This window comes from Budorcas taxicolor, chromosome 3 (genome assembly GCF_023091745.1).
Source record: "Budorcas taxicolor isolate Tak-1 chromosome 3, Takin1.1, whole genome shotgun sequence".
NCBI classification, from domain to species: Eukaryota; Metazoa; Chordata; class Mammalia; order Artiodactyla; family Bovidae; genus Budorcas; species Budorcas taxicolor.
Window position 1 is genome coordinate 20,549,990 of NC_068912.1, and position 15,628 is coordinate 20,565,617.

The 15,628-nt window shown below is 47.7% G+C and overlaps 1 protein-coding gene across 2 annotated transcripts; it reads right to left on the minus strand.

Annotated features, from left to right (window-relative positions):
• Positions 1 to 9,920: 9,920 nt before the first annotated feature.
• Positions 9,921 to 15,286, minus strand: ECM1 (extracellular matrix protein 1). Of its 2 annotated transcripts, none has more exons than XM_052637188.1 (10): positions 14,997 to 15,286; positions 13,828 to 13,890; positions 13,646 to 13,747; positions 13,463 to 13,540; positions 13,295 to 13,375; positions 12,259 to 12,581; positions 11,617 to 11,886; positions 10,911 to 11,131; positions 10,655 to 10,742; positions 9,921 to 10,244 (listed from the first exon to the last, which is right to left on the minus strand). In XM_052637188.1, exons 1-10 carry the CDS (start codon positions 15,064 to 15,066, stop codon positions 10,014 to 10,016), a joined length of 1,527 nt encoding a protein of 508 aa, XP_052493148.1. In that variant the 5' UTR covers positions 15,067 to 15,286; the 3' UTR covers positions 9,921 to 10,013. The 2 variants fall into 2 exon arrangements, with proteins under 2 accessions (XP_052493148.1, XP_052493147.1); XM_052637187.1 differs by having other exon boundaries at positions 11,617 to 11,991.
• Positions 15,287 to 15,628: the final 342 nt, after the last annotated feature.

Consider the following 15,628-nt stretch of genomic DNA (forward strand, 5'->3'; position numbering starts at 1 on the left):
CTGCATACTTCTTCGTTTATGAGAGTCTTTTCCATAGTAGACTTTTGTGCATTATCTTCTGGCCTTGAGCTTAACAGAAAACAGAGAAGTTGCAGTCTCATAGGGTAAAGGTACAGCAGGTTGCAACATAGTAGAAATGTAACATAAAGGTCAGCTCTCTCGCAGAAGTCACCAGCTAGATTTACATTCTTGGCTAAACTTAACAATTGTCTTATTGTTTTCACACTAGGGCTAAACTCTTTTCTTCTAAAGTCCTAATTATATTAACAATAGTTTTATTATACAACCTCAGCGCATTAAGAGCAAAAACACAGCAAGCAAACATTGATCCAGTAACAACTTTACAGAATAATATTCTTTATGTTCTCTAATAGGGCTTCCTCACCCCCCGAAGGGCTCTGTGCCTATTAGGGCCTTTTGTGTGTTCAGGTTCTTTATGCTGTTTATGATTAAGGTGTTGTGATCAGTCATGTGCATTAGTACCAAGGGCATAAACACATTTGTCAAGCAAACTAAAATGCTAGCAAAAGGGGTTTAGATTGAAATATTCTTCTCATCCTGGATAATCTTATAGGATGCCACAGTCCGGGGGACATATTGATTAAAGTTTTAAGTTGAATTTGTTTGGAAAGAGATCAGGGAAGGCCTTCTGCCTGTGTCACAGAAATTAGGGAGCAGTCTAGTATAGCAAGCTTCAGAAAGACAGATATCATCTTTAAGGTGAGGGCCGGGGCAGCTTTTTTGAAATCCCTAGAGTCCTGATCTGCCTTGCTTGTCAGGTCTTCTCATGACCTTGTCATGTTTGGGATCTCATGTGCTGGCTCCTGGCATCTCCCTCTTTTTTATTTGTTAAGACAGCCAGATGGATCTCAGTCGCGAGCTTCTGAGTGCTCTGTCAGAGAGTTTTGACAATATAAGGAAGGATTATAATGAGAAATAGGATTAAGACTGCTACAGCAACATAAATGAAGATAGCTGATAGGATATTTTTTTCAGTAATACAGTTAGAAAAGGTACAAAAAAAATCATTAGTAGCCCTTGCAGCATTAAAATCCAGATGAGAATGTTCTAGGGTTCTTATCTGGCCATGAAGCTTTCTTAGATCTAAACTAATGCTGGAGGTATTCCATACACCTGAAATATGATTTTTAATTCTTTCCCAATTATAATCTGTATCATTTACTTTTAGGGGTGTTACACAGATCCACCGATAGTCTGCATGACAGGATAACGTTAGCTTTACTTTTAAAGACTGTAATTCAGTTCCAATATGTATAACTGTTTTTTCTAGGGCGTCTACCTCTATTTCTAATTTTTTATCTATAATCTCTTGTGTCAGTTCAGTTCAGTCTCTCAGTCATGTCCGACTCTTTGTGACCCCATGAATCGCAGCATGCCAGGCCTCCCTATCCATCACCATCTCCCGGAGTTCTCTCAGACTCATGTCCATCGAGTCCGTGATGCCATCCAGCCATCTCAGCCTTGGTCGTCCCCTTCTCCTCCTGCCCCCAATCCCTCCCAGCATCAGAGTCTTTTCCAATGAATCAATTCTTCGCATGAGGTGGCCAAAGTACTGGAGCTTCAGCTTTAGCATCATTCCTTCCAAAGAAACCCCAGGGCTGATCTCCTTCAGAATGGACTGGTTGGATCTCCTTGCAGTCCAAGGGACTCTCAAGAGTCTTCTCCACAGTTCAAAACCATCAATTCTTCAGCACTCAGCCTTCTTCATAGTCCAACTCTCACATCCATACATGACTACTGGAAAAATCATAGCCTTGACTAGACAGATCTTAGTTGGTAAAGTAATGTCTCTGCTTTTGAATATACTGTCTAGGTTGGTCATAACTTTTCTTCCAAGGAGTAAGTGTCTTTTAATTTCATGGCTGCAGTCACCATCTGCAGTGATTTTGGAGCCCCCCAAAATAAAGTCTGGCACTGTTTCTACTGTTTCTCCATCTATTTCCCATGAAGTGATGGGACCAGATGCCATGATCTTCGTTTTCTGAATGTTGAGCTTTAAGCCAACGTTTTCGCCCTCCTCTTTCACTTTCATCAAGAGGCTTTTTAGCTCCTCTTCACTGTCTGCTATAAGGGTGGTGTCATCTGCATAGAGCTAAAGAAACATTTTTGGACACAGTATTGACATATTGAGCAGTATGTACCTGTTGAGTCAATGATATCGCTGTCCCAGTAACAGAAGTAATTGTTGTTATTAAAGCTGAAATCCCTAAGTAGCCCTACAAATTGTCCAGATCGCATTAAATCTTGTAGTTGTTGTAGAATGGCTAGACCATAATTGTCATACCCATAGGTATTTACTGTGATGGGCACCATAAGGTAAGGTGAGCGTTGCACACCACAAAGGAACAAATATTATATTGAGGGGTTAGGCAGGATGAAAGCATGTATTGTTCACAGTAGACTATATTTGGTCCTCCTGAGTAGTTCATCTGTATATGAAGTCTTTTGGAGTCATTAGTGAATAGAAAAACATAAGGGGAGTGTAAGCAGGCAAGTGCAGAATAGGGAGAGTTGTTTTCTGGCCAGGATCCAAATTGGTGACTCAGCACCCTGGGGAAAAATATAAGCATACCCTCGGCCGCTGGTTAACAATGGGTCAGGACCCTTCTATTGTCCTGAAAGAAGGTCTTCCCATGTAACCAGGGGTTTTGTACTCTGTTGTTTTGGACTCCAATGTCAGAGTAGTGCAGTAACCCCAGATGAATCAGTGTTTAGATTATTTATTACAAAAAGAGCGTGTTGTAGAATCTGGTGAGGGGAACTATATCTAAATATAGTTTAGATATAGTAAAATTTCTGTAAAATATAAATTATATATATACACACACATATATTTTATATATATGATAAATTTATATATTTATTATATATAAATGACCATGTTTATATAAATATAAATCATATCTATATGTTTTTTATTACCATTATATATATAATCATTACATTACATACATACATATATATGTAATTATATAATATACATATACATATACATACATATGTATACATATAAAACATATAAACTATACACATATGATATATAATTATAATTATATACATAATCATATATAAAATTACCATTGATACCATGGATTTAAATATAAATTTATATTTATATTATATATTATGACATATTATGATATATATAAATTATACAATATATAATATACAATTATATATCACAATATACAATATAATATATAATATATAATATTATAAGAAAGTAAAATATAAATTTTACTATATATTTCTATAAAATATAACTTTTACAGAAGGCCTCATTGGAGATGTATCTCTCAGACTTTTAGGAGCATTTTTAGCGAAAAAGGACCAATCTTCAGAATGATAGCAAGCTGCTGCTTCTTTTAAATCTTTTTCATCTTGGGGCGAAAGCTGTTCCTCCTTTTCATCTCCACTTTCTGAATGACTGTTGGTCTTCATGGCAGCCAGCATCTCCCTTGGCTGTTGATAACTCGGTTTGGAATCAGTATCTTCTTCCTCCCTTTTAACTTTTATCTTTTTAGATTCATGAAGGGGGTCTAAAGCATCTCTAAGCATGTTCCATAAAGAAAAGATTTTATTAGGATTTTTTTTGGTCTGTGTAAGGTATAATAAGCTTTTAATTTCTTTTCAACCTTTTTTCAAGTATCTAAGTTAACAGTGCCTTCTTCTGGAAACCAAGGACATTGTTCCTATTCAAATGTGAAAAAAGATTGAACACTAGCCTTTTTTACTTTAATACTTCTTTTATTTAACAACTGTAATATAACCCCAATACAAAGCTGTCTTTTTTTTTTTGATTTGGTGTTGCCTACCTTAGCTGTCTCTTAAACGTGAAAAGAAGTTTCACTCTTACCCACTCGTCTTACCTTACCTTTTTTATGTAGGGGGGCCTGTAGCGCCCTAGTGGGGTCTTAGCCGTTCCGAAAACTGGACAATGCGGGGCTTACCTTCAGGTCCCTGTTCAGGCGCCACTTGCCGGGGTCCAGCCTCGGCAAGATCTAGGGATACCCTCAGGATGAACAGCGTCGGCGAGAGCAGAGAGAGAGAGAGAGAGAGAGACCAGACTAGTGTGTGCAGCAGGGTCTGCTGTTTTGTGCCACTGCTTTATTTTTTACAGTAATTTTTTATACCCTAATTTAGTATATTTCTAAAGGGAAATGAGAGAGAAGCATACAGAGCTAGTCCAACATCACATCAGTTTGCCCTTTACAAACCCCAGGATGTTTTCTGCATACTTCTTCGTTTATGAGAGTCTTTTCCATAGTAGACTTTTGTGCATTATCTTCTGGCCTTGAGCTTAACAGAAAACAGAGAAGTTGCAGTCTCATAGGGTAAAGGTACAGCAGGTTGCAACATAGTAGAAATGTAACATAAAGGTCAGCTCTCTCGCAGAAGTCACCAGCTAAATTTACACTCTTGGCTAAACTTAACAATGGTCTTATTGTTTTCACACTAGGGCTAAACTCTTTTCTTCTAAAGTCCTAATTATATTGACAATAGTTTTTATATACAACCTTAGCGCATTAAGAGCAAAAACACAGCAAGCAAACATTGATCCAGTAACAACTTTACAGAATAATATTCTTTATGTTCTCTAACAGGGCTTCCTCACCCCCCGAAGGGCTCTGTGCCTATTAGGGCCTTTTGTGTGTTCAGGTTCTTTATGCTGTTTATGATTAAGGTGTTGTGATCAGTCATGTGCATTAGTACCAAGGGCATAAACACATTTGTCAAGCAAACTAAAATGCTAGCAAAAGGGGTTTAGATTGAAATATTCTTCTCATCCTGGATAATCTTATAGGATGCCACAGTCCGGGGGACATATTGATTAAAGTTTTAAGTTGAATTTGTTTGGAAAGAGATCGGGGAAGGCCTTCTGCCTGTGTCACAGAAATTAGGGAATAGTCTACTATAACAAGCATCAGAAAGACAGATATCATCTTTAAGGTGAGCGCCAGGACAGCTCTTTTAAAATCCCTAGAGTCCTGATCTGCCTTGCTTGTCAGGTCTTCTCATGACCTTGTCATGGGTGGGATCTCATGTGCTGGCTCCCGGCACTTTGCTATACACATGCTTATACATACATCCTTGCACATATTTTGTGTACAGAGTTGTGCACACAAAACCATGGATGCTGTAAAAATTTTAAACTTTTGGCCACACTGTGGAATCTTAGTTCCCCGACCAGGGATTGAACCTGTGCTTCTTGCAGTGGAAGCTCGGAGTCTTAACCACTGGACCACCGGGCAAGTCCCATGGGTGCTCCATTTGATGAGTGATTTAAGGAATTTCCAAAGGTTATGCTGACTATGTAATTTTTGCCTTATGTACTGACTTTAGAACTTAACCTTGGTACAAGGTGCAACTCCACTGTTGATGGATTTAAGAGATATTTAGGAGATTGGTGACTGGCAGGAGGAGAGGGATTAATTAAAGAATGACAGTCCCAACTCTGTTGCCTAAACAACTGAGTAAATGGTGGTTCTGTTTACTGAATTGGGGCCCACAGAAGTAGCTAGTTGGAGGGTACAGATGATGACCTCAGGTGAAAAATGCAGAAAAAGTTTGACAAATTGCATAAGAAAGAAAGTGAAAGTTGCTCAGTCATGTCCGACTCTTTGCAACACCATGGACCATGGAATTCTCTAGGCCAGACTAATGGAGTGGGTAGCCTTTTCCTTCTCTAGGGAATCTTCCCAGCCCAGGGATCCAACCCAGGTCTCCCTCATTGCAGGCAGATTCTTTACCAGCTGAGTCATAAGGGTGAACATCCAAATGCCCACCCCTCAGATTATTGCTACCTTTTCTTTTTCACATCTCCCATATACCTAGAGGAGTTCACTTATGAACAAGCTGAATTTGGGCTAAGAGACTTGCAAGTAGCTAGAAGGACAGTGCAACAGCAAGTTACACATATTGCCTCCTCTTTTCCACCTCCATTCATACTCAATTCCTTAGAATTTGGCTTTGGATATGCTCTTCCTGAAGGTGCTTTTCACTAGGGACGCTGGACTACTGAGGATTTCAAAACTGAACTCATTATCTTCCTCCAGTAAAACCTGCTCCCCCTCCTGCAGCAACTACCTTACAGTTACCCAAACCTTAAACTCGGAAGTCATCCTAGGCAGCTCCTGCAGCAGTTCCTGTCAATCCTCTCTCATAAATGTCTTTAAAAGATGTCCCCTCCCTTTTCATCCTCTATACCACTGACAAAATCCTGGATCTCAGAATTTCCCAGTTTTATTGATATTGAAGATGGTTCCAGTCTTTACCCTTTCTCCAGCTGATCTATTCCTAACCACTTGTCTGTCTATCTAATTTATCTTTTTTGAAAATAAATTCATTCCCGTCAGTTTTCTTTTACAGTCCTTTACAAGCGCTTATCCCCAGGTTGGCATAACTTTTTTTCTTTAAAGAAAAAAATGTTTTATTTATTTATTTGGCTGCATAGCTTCTTTTCTTAAAAATGCTTTGCTTATTCACTTAGTTGACTGCACCAGGCCTTAGTTGCAGCGTTTTGGATATTTAGTTGAGGCATGCAGGATCTAGTTCTCTGACCTGGGATGGAACTCAGGCCCCCTCCATTGGGAATGTGGAGTTTTAGCCACTGGACCACTGGGAAGTCCCTGGCGTGACTTCTACAGTGCTTCAAGATCTTCCAGAAAGTGTGACTAAGCCTAAATTTCCAACCTCATGGCTAGCTACTCCCCCACACTATTTTTCACTACCTAATGGCTCTTCAAGGACATCAACCAAACTTCCTGCTTTATTGCCTCCTGCAGAAGACCTACGTCCTGAGAATATCTATCATAGACATTCAAGTTTCCAGAGCTAAAAATCCTTGAGAACAATTTTTAAAATATTCTCTATAGCCAGAAGATTTAGCACTCTGTTTAACACAAAATACTGTTTACTTTAGCTGAACTCTGCATACACCCAGTGGTTTGTTCATCCTCCCTTTCCCTTCCAGCAAAACCCTACTCAAGCTTGCATTCCTCCAGGAAACTTTCCCCAGCCCCGTCAAGTAGTTAGGGTCTCTGACTCCTTTATCTGAAGTTAGCACATTTAATTTTACTTATTCTTTTCTTCCAGTTTTATTGAGATATAATTGACACACAGCACTGTATTGAATTTAATATTATATTTTAAGTTTATCCATACAACGAGTTGCCATAAATGTTAACACTTTCGAAAGCCATCTCCTCCATTTGATAGTACCCCATTCCTCGAGATAATTACTTCTTCTAACTCTCAGCTCATACTGGTTATATTTATTTAGCACCTGACACTCTTTCATCATAGCTGCTTACTACTGCTTTCCTGGTTTCCTTCCTCTCCTCCCCGATAGACTGTAAACTCCTGGGGGCTGGGACCGCGATCCTTCTCTTCTCTGACTCCCTCTCCAGACTTGGCGCTGCGCTTTGCAAATGCGGTTCTAAAGCATCTCCGGGAAGCTCCCGAAGGGACAGAGCCCGATAAAGGCGCCTCTGCCGGCGCAGCTGCCCGCCCCTCCCTCCACCGGCCAGGGTCCACCCCGCGAGCTGGTCTGGAAGAGCGGAAGGTGTACGGGAAAGAACCCCTGCCTGTCCCTGGCCTCCAGAGGCGATCGGAAAGGTGCCAGAGTTCCGCGCAGGGATCACGCCCTCTTAGATCTTCACAAGAGCGTCCTGCCGGGGTTGCGCAGGCTCGGACGGGCGGGGTTGCCGGCGCAGGGGCGGGTCACAGCTCATTTCTCGCTCGCTCATTGGTCTCCGAGGTGACGGACAGGCCAAGGAGCCGCTAAGACGCTGATGAGTTAGAAACAACTATGCGCGCAAAATGTAAACAATAAATAAAAGGCTGTGGAAGAGCGGCGGAGGGAACGGCTGGTGTCAGTTTTAGAGCGGCTGGGGCTCAGCTAGTCCCCACTGGGGAAAGACAGCGGTCTTTGTTCCGCCCTCTTTCTCAGTAACCTGGGCAGAGGAGGTCCTGCTTTCTGGAAAGTTGAACAAGCAACAGAATCATAGTTGACTCGTCCGCATGGGACCGAGCCTTCATTGTAGTTCTTTCAGCTTCGGTCTAGGGGCTACGGAAACCTCCCTTCAGGCACTGGCGCGACACTGTCTGAACTGGCCGCCCAGGTTCCTGCCTGCCTGTCTGTAAGAGGCAAATCTGAACGCGTATTCTGCTTGAAGCCGCCAGTATCCTTGTGGGTAGAAGGGCCAAGATCCATTTTAAGGCTTGTGGATGAGTCATCCTGAACTCGCGTGGCCCGGCCTGCAGCAGCTTGAAGCAGGGTTTCGGTTCCGGCTTAGACATTCAGGTTGGGTCTTGACTGAGAGAGCGCAGAATCCTAGCTGTTAGACAAGTGGTCAGTGACAAGGCTCTGGCCCTTCAGCTTTGTAGAAGAGTTCCCATGGAGACGGAAAATAGTGAAACGAGTTTATTAGCAGGAAAAAGAGTACAGTACATGCAATAGTCATATGGGTGGACTCAGAAAGTCGCATCGTCTTGGTAATTTGAATCACTTATATGGGGCATTTCTTCTGGGTTTTCGTTTGGCCGATCATTTTAATTTGCCTGGTTCTGAGTCCATTTTTGGCATATCTCAGGATCCTCCTGTGTGTGCAGGTATCTCTCAACCAAGATGGATTTCAGCAAAGAGGTCTATGGGTAGCGTAGCATCACTTCCCTTTTAACCTCCAAAGAGTTTTCTAGTTGGGATGGTCTCCTTGACTTGGAGAATGAGAAATATGTGGTCTCTAATCTCTTATCTGGGCAGGGCCCAGCCTCCTCTCTTGACTGTCCTGCTATTGATACTTCGGAATTTCTGTCTTCTGGGAATGAACTCTGATTGTGATGGGCATCTACCTCCTACCTTAATTTGTGATGAGCTCCTGCTTATCTTTCCAGTCACATGTGGGAGGAACCACCACCGGAGTCTGGTCATTTCAGCCTTCTGTACAAGCTACCTCTTCTCCTGGGCTGTACCTGCCCCCTGCACCCTCCACTCTCCTGGAGAAGCTCTGCCCTCACCAGCGCAGAGGCCTTCCCCGGTGCACTCCTGCTGCCCCCAGCCCTACTCTCAGCTCTGGCCCGGTTATCAAGTGCTCCGAGCACACTGGACCTTGCAGCCCTGTATCACAACACTAATCACACCTGCTAGGTCCCTTCCCGGAATGTGAGCATCCTGAAGGAAGGGAACTGTGTGTTTTCCAAATGGGTATCCCACAGCCTAGCACAGTACACATCGATAAGAATTCAATAAATGTATACTGAAGGAATAAACACATGGACTCCATGGATTAAAAGTCAAGATTAAAAAATGTCAGGCAAGGCTGTGGCATTCTGGGGGCTCACCAAAGACATGAATCATAACTTTTTCACTTCTGAATTCTGATAGCCAGCTAACAAGTGACACTCCTTTTAAATGTGTAAATAAATTCAAGATGGTTTCCCTGGTGGCTCAGTGGTGGAGTCTGCTTGCCAATGCAGGGACACAGGTTTGATCTCTGGTCTAGGAAGATCCCACATGCCTTGGAGCGGCTAAGTCTGTGCACCACAACTACTGCGCCTGTGCTAGAGTGCCCGGGGACTGCAACTAGTGAGCCCATGTGCACACCTTAGAACCAGTGCTCCGCAACAAAAGAAATCACTGCAGTGAGAAGTGCATGCACCACAACTAGAGAAAACTCACACAGCAAAGACCCCGCACAGCCAAAATAAAGAAAAATAATAATAAATTCAAGATGATAAATACTGATGTTAAGCCGTTTAGTTGTGGTCCCAACTCAACCAGTGGAAAGATTTCTGCTGAGCTAGTGGGGTGGGGCAGTGGGCCTCAGGGGCCAGTCACCGAGGAAAATCTGGGCAGGCTTGCAAGGGTGTGTTTGTGTGAGACAACAGACACAAGAGGCCAAATACAAGAGGTGTTTACTGTAATGCATATTCCAGAAGGGTGGGGTGGGGTGGGGTTCCCCCAATCTGATCCTCTAAGGCTCTGGGGTGACTCACTCTTCCTTGGGCTCAGAGGTGGGGCTGCTATTTGTTCCCCGAGTTGGGCCCTGCTCCCCGGGGCCCTTGGCATCCCTAGTGTCCCCAGTCACTAGAGCCACATTCCTCAGATACTTCGTGTTGAAGCAGTTGACCTGTTCATCCCCAGGACTCAGTTTACAGCAGAGGGCAGAGTCTCGCCAGAAGTTACGTCGGGAACCACACAGGTCATCAATAAAGGCTGATTTCTGATGACAGAATAAAGAAGAGGTGATGGGGAGGAGGGTTGTCAGAGTCAGGACTGGTTACTTGGATGTCCAAGTTCCCCTTCCCTCTGCTTCTACTGCTTCCTCCCTGGATCCCCTCACCCCTGGGGCCCAGAGGGAGTACAAGGCTGCCTTCCACAGCCAGACAGACTCCTTGTGACAGACAGATGTGACCATCTGGAAATGCCAGAGGCCCAGAGGAGCCATCATAGGTGCTTAGAGGCGGGGAGCAGGTTAGGTCAGAGACGAAGACTTTTGGAACCAAGAAAGACCTCCCCACTGGTCCTCATCGTTTCTGAGGGCTGGTTTGAGGTGCTCAGAGAAGCGATGGCCTGCTGTGCCAGGCCTCTCCCTCCTCTGCATCCCTGGGAGAGCCCTGTCCTCATACGTACCTCCTCCTCAGCACAGCAGGCCTGCTCTGGGAACGGCAGGTCACAGCAACGGGCAGTCACTTTCTGAATCAGCCCAGGAATCTGCTTGCTATGTTGGTGGAAACGGGCAGGGGTCAGGGTCTCTGAGTGACCCCAGGCACCAAAATGTTGTTTGCAGACCATGATTTTGCTCTTCCCAATAGTGTCCCAGAGGGTGCCCCAGAAGGGAGTTTTGGGGGAAGGGAAGAGCACTGGGGAAGAACTAGGTAAGACTCACTGCTTGCTGAGAACTCTTCGGTTTCCACAGAGGTGATTCATGAGGTTGGGGGTGATTCGGCTGAGGTCAAGGGTCAAGATATCCCGGTCATAGTTGGGATAGGGAGCCCGACGGGCGAAGCACTCGTCACGGAGGGGGCTAGGGGGGTAGTGGCAACACGAGTGGTGGTGGGTCTTTATAGCCTGCTCCCGGTCACAGTACCCATCGAGGGTATCCTCCCACTGTGGACCAGAGAAAGGCAAGTCAGACGACTGGACGCTGGCCCTCCTGTCCCTCTGCTTCCCTCACTGCCTCACACAATGAGACGCGCACTCCCTGTCCCCGGTGCTGAAAGGGAAGGGCAAAGAGGCAGCTGTGGATGTGTGGGGCTGGGAAGGTAGAAGGGGTAGAAGCACAGCCGAGGTTCGGAGCCGGCCATGGGAGGTGTGCTGGAGCAGCGGACGGAGAGGATCGGGTGAGGCCAGACGGGTGGACGGCAGAGAGGTGCACATGGGGGGCACTGGGTGGACGCGGCCAGGATGGAGGCGCACGATGAAGAGACTTGGACGAGGCACACAGTGGACGGACGGACATTCACAAGCAGGCAGATGGGCAGACGTGCTCACAGCGGGTAGCTAGGTACGTGGATGAACAGGCCGGCGGGATCAGAGGTCTGAGATGGGTGGGCAGGCAGACAGGCTCTTGGGATGCCGAGACGCCCACTTACGGCCTTCCAGGCACAGGTGTGGTTGTTCCCCGGCCGGCAGCAGCGCTGGAACTCCGCCTCCAGCCGGGTCAGGGCCTGCAGCTGCCTTTGGATGGAGTCCGTGGCTGGGAGGTTGCGTGGCACCGAGCGGAAGCGTTTTAGGTGGCAGATGTTCTTGATATTGTCCACTGTGGGTAGCCCAGGGGGAAAGGGCAGCTTGGGGCCCAAGGAAATACCAGGCTGGTGGCTGGGGCAGGCCCGGAGCTGGTAGTGTGGCCGGGGAGCTTCCTCCTGGAAGCAGGATAATCGAGCCTCCCCCTGCTTTTTGCAGCACCCGTGGGGTTGGGTCTTGACCGAAAACTCGGCCTCACAGAACCGGGTCACTGCGTCTTCCCACTAGAGTGAGAGGAGTGGGTCAGTCCAGCAGCCCACTGTCCACACTCCTGTCTTCCTCCCAGGCTCCAGAAAAGGCCCCTGGGCAGGCAGATAAGTAAGAAGTGGAGGCTGTCCTCCACGCTTCTGCACACGAGGAGGCCCAAGGGAGGGCTAATGAGAGGGACCTGAGGTTCCTGCACACACAGGCCTAGGCCTCTAGTCCTTGAAACACACACATACAGTCTGGGGGTTAAAGGACACCCCCAGGATCAAGAGCGCAACCCTTACCACGAGTTCTGCACAGTCCAAGCGGTTTGTGGGGTTGTGACAGCGGCAGCAGCGGGAATATCCAGTCTCCAGCAAATTGAGGGTCTCACCCTGACGGCTGAGGTGGGAAAAGCCAGTCTGTGGCAGGTTCCAAGGGCCATACACCACATGCTGACGACTAGGAAGGCAGATCTGGTCCAGATTGTCCAGAGAAGGCCGCCCAGGGGGGAAGCCATCCAGTCGGTGGCCCCAGCCGCCTCGGGGTCGGCCCTGTTGGCAGTGCTGGGCTGGATTCCAGGACTCGGGCTCTGGGGGGCCGTGGTCCATGGAGGGAGCTGGCTTTTCTAGAACAGGGAAAACAGTGGGAAGGGGGAATATGTGGAGGGACAGTGAAAGGCTGGATTAAGTTGGGAGGACTGAGAGAACTTGCAGTTGAGGAGAAAGGGCTGGGAGGATACAGAAGAAAAAGACAAGGAATGAATTTGTGGCTCTTACCTTCAGAATGACTGACTAAAAGGAAAAGAGACTTGAGTCACGCAAGGTGTCACCCTTACAGCTCCCAACCCCAAATCACGCCTGCCCACTCTATTGCTTCCCTGGGCTCAGAATCCCTGCTCCTCACCCCACCCCCACCAGGGTCTGAGCCCTAAAGGGGGGGAGGGACAGACAAAAGCTGTCAGTCACTCTCTCTCTGCTTAGATTGGAAAGTCAACTCCCCTTGATATTGCAAAGGTGGGTCTACTGGGGTAGAAGGAGACAGGTAATCAGAAATCATGTTGGGATGGGCACCTCTAGAAGACAGGGGCCTGGCCAGTTCTCATTGATAAAAAGGAACTCAGTGGAGAAGCAAGGGAAAATAAGTACTACTTTTGTGTCATTTAATCTTATAGTTTTATAAAATAGGTATTATTTCCCCAACTTCACAAATGAAGTAATAACTAAGGCTTGGAGAGGTAACTCACCCAAGGTTATTACACAGCTAGTAAGTGGCAGAGACCCCAGAGCCCATGATGTCAGTCACGGGAGGCAGGAGGGCAGAAGGGAGGCACTCACTTACCTTCCTTCTGTTCAATAGGAACCTGGGGAGGGGGCAGCTCCTCTTGGAGGGGGATGGCTTCTTGAGGGAGAGGGGGACCCCCTGAAAGTCACCGAGGACACAAAGGAGCAAGGGTCAGGCTGATGTCGGCAAGATGTGGTGGGAGGGGGCGGCCGGGGAAGCACTCACCTTTCTTTTCCATGGGGAGCTGGGGAGGGGGCAGCTCCTCTTGGAGGGGGATGGTGTCCTGTGAGGGAGAGGGCTGCACTACAGAAAGGGGTGTGTGTGAGAAGCCTACCCCTTCCTCCCCTCCCATTCTGAATATCAGGGTGTAGGCCAGACTAGAAACCTAGAGGTGCAACTGAGACTTACCTTCACTCTGTCCCTCAAAGTGCAGGCTATGCTGGGAGGTGCGAGGGTGACCCTGGGGGAGGGCTCTGCTCAGAGGTGGGGAAGGGGGTGCAGCATAGCCCACTGGAGGCAAGAAGGCAGATGGTCAGAGCCTGCATTTCCTCCTGGAGCCCCGGTACCATGGCACGCCCCTAAACGCTTACCTTCTTGAAGGGGGTGGGTCAGGGGCTGTGGCCCCAGCTCTCTCTGCCCTGAAGCCTTGAAACCTGGAAGAGGAAGGGTCAATCAGGGGTGGTTTTGAGGGGCTCTTTCCTGGCCCTGAGTATGGGAAGGGGAGACACTGGAGGTCAGGAGCTTAGAGATGACGACCAAGACACCAGAAGTCTATTGCTCCTGCCCCAAACCCGCCTGGTCAAGGCTGATTTGGTGGGATAATCTGACAGCCTCACTTCCCCCAGGCTCAAAGTCTTGGGTCTTCCAAGTCCTGGCCTAAAGGGACTGTGACATATGGGGCTGGGGAAGAGGTCTTAATCTTGCTTCAGTGTCTTTCCCTTCAGAGCTTCTGGGCTCTCCCCACAGTTCAGGCCTTGAGCAGGCCCGAGCCTCGCCTGCCCATCTGCTCTGCCCCCATCTACCCTGGGCCCTTGAGACACCTTTGGGCCTCCGGTGAGGAGCCCGCACAGGAGCTGAGGTGCCCCCTGCAATAGCCTCAGCTCCTCACTAGTTTAGGTCTCTTTAGGACCTGAGGAACTGCATGGTTCAGGACTCTTGAAGCAAAACACCCCCACAGCCACGGCGAAAGGACTTGCTTGTAGCTGATTTGCAGTCATGAAAGGCTAGGGCTGGGAGGGACAAGATTGAGCCTCCCAGGGACAGATTAGATCTACGACGCTCTCTCAAGTTTCCACAGTAACATTCTGTTGGGCATCCAAGCAGAAAATGTGTGTGTGAGCTGGACGGGCTGTGCCTGGTCCCCTGTGGACAGGTAACAATCCCTCCCCTCCCCTCCTCATCAGGTAAGGAGTCACTCAAGGTTCCCTGGGTCAGTGCACTGGTTTTGAGCAGCCAGGGGCTCCTGGTCTTCTCTTCTGGGTAATAGGTCCCACAGACACTGCAGGTCCCTCACTCTGTGAATTTACCTGCCCTCTCTGCGGTCCGTTTGACTCCAGTTGTATTTCTCGGCAGCAATCTTAACAAACCCCTCCCCTTCTGTACGCCTGCTCCCCCTCCTGTTAAAGGCTCCAGCACCCAGCCCCACCACAGGCCTGCTCAGAACAGCCAGCCAAGCGGGGTACCTTTCTGCTGGTGATGAGCCATCCAGGACGGCTGGACCCAGGCCCTCATCCAAGTGCTGGCTCCAAGCCCAACTCACCTCCATCAGAGGCCACAGAAGCAACAGTGAAACAGGCCAAGACCAAGGCTGCTCTGGACATGCTCCCCATCCTGGGGCAGGTACAGGTGGGCGGCCACCCAGTAGGTCCTCTCAGGCAGATCTGATTGAAGGGCCGGGCAGATGGGAGCCTGCCTGTCCAGTTGCTGTTGCTGCTATTGTGAACTTCAGGGCCGGATCCTTCTCCTCTTTATAGGCTGTGAGAGAGAGCTCCCGCCCTCCTCAGCTTCCTGCCGTGACTCAGTCCCAGCAGCTCCTCCTCTCGCACTCACCCTGAGGCCTCCTGAGAGGACTGAGAACGGAGGTGCACCCAACTCCAGAGAAACTGATTTTGAGAATCCCAGAGTGAGAGAGGTCCAAGGCCTTATTCTGTGCCCCAACTTCTCCATTTGCGTGCTGCCTTCTGTGGAGAACGCATCTGACAACCTGCTGAACTCAGGTGTGCAAACAGGGCCCTGAGGAGTTGAGACAGGAACACCCTCCAAACTGGAGCTCCCCAACCAGGGAGAGCTCTGGAATGACCCTTCTCAAACCCTCAAGCCCCTAGGACAGAAGAGAGGGAGACAGAGTCGAATTCCTTTTTATGTCCCTGTCAGGAATCAGAGATGAGGACA

What these genes read in the sequence shown, in the direction of transcription:
- ECM1 (XM_052637187.1), bottom strand. Translation starts at nt 15,066, where the DNA reads ATGGGGAGCATGTCCAGAGCAGCCTTGGTCTTGGCCTGTTTCACTGTT. An exon ending in TCCTATTGAACAGAAGGAAG is followed by an intron (nt 12,582 to 13,294) that starts GTAAGTGAGTGC and finishes TCCCTGTTCTAG; the next exon opens with AAAAGCCAGCTCCCTCCATG. An exon ending in CCTGCTGTGCTGAGGAGGAG is followed by an intron (nt 10,245 to 10,654) that starts GTACGTATGAGG and finishes TTCTGTCATCAG; the next exon opens with AAATCAGCCTTTATTGATGA.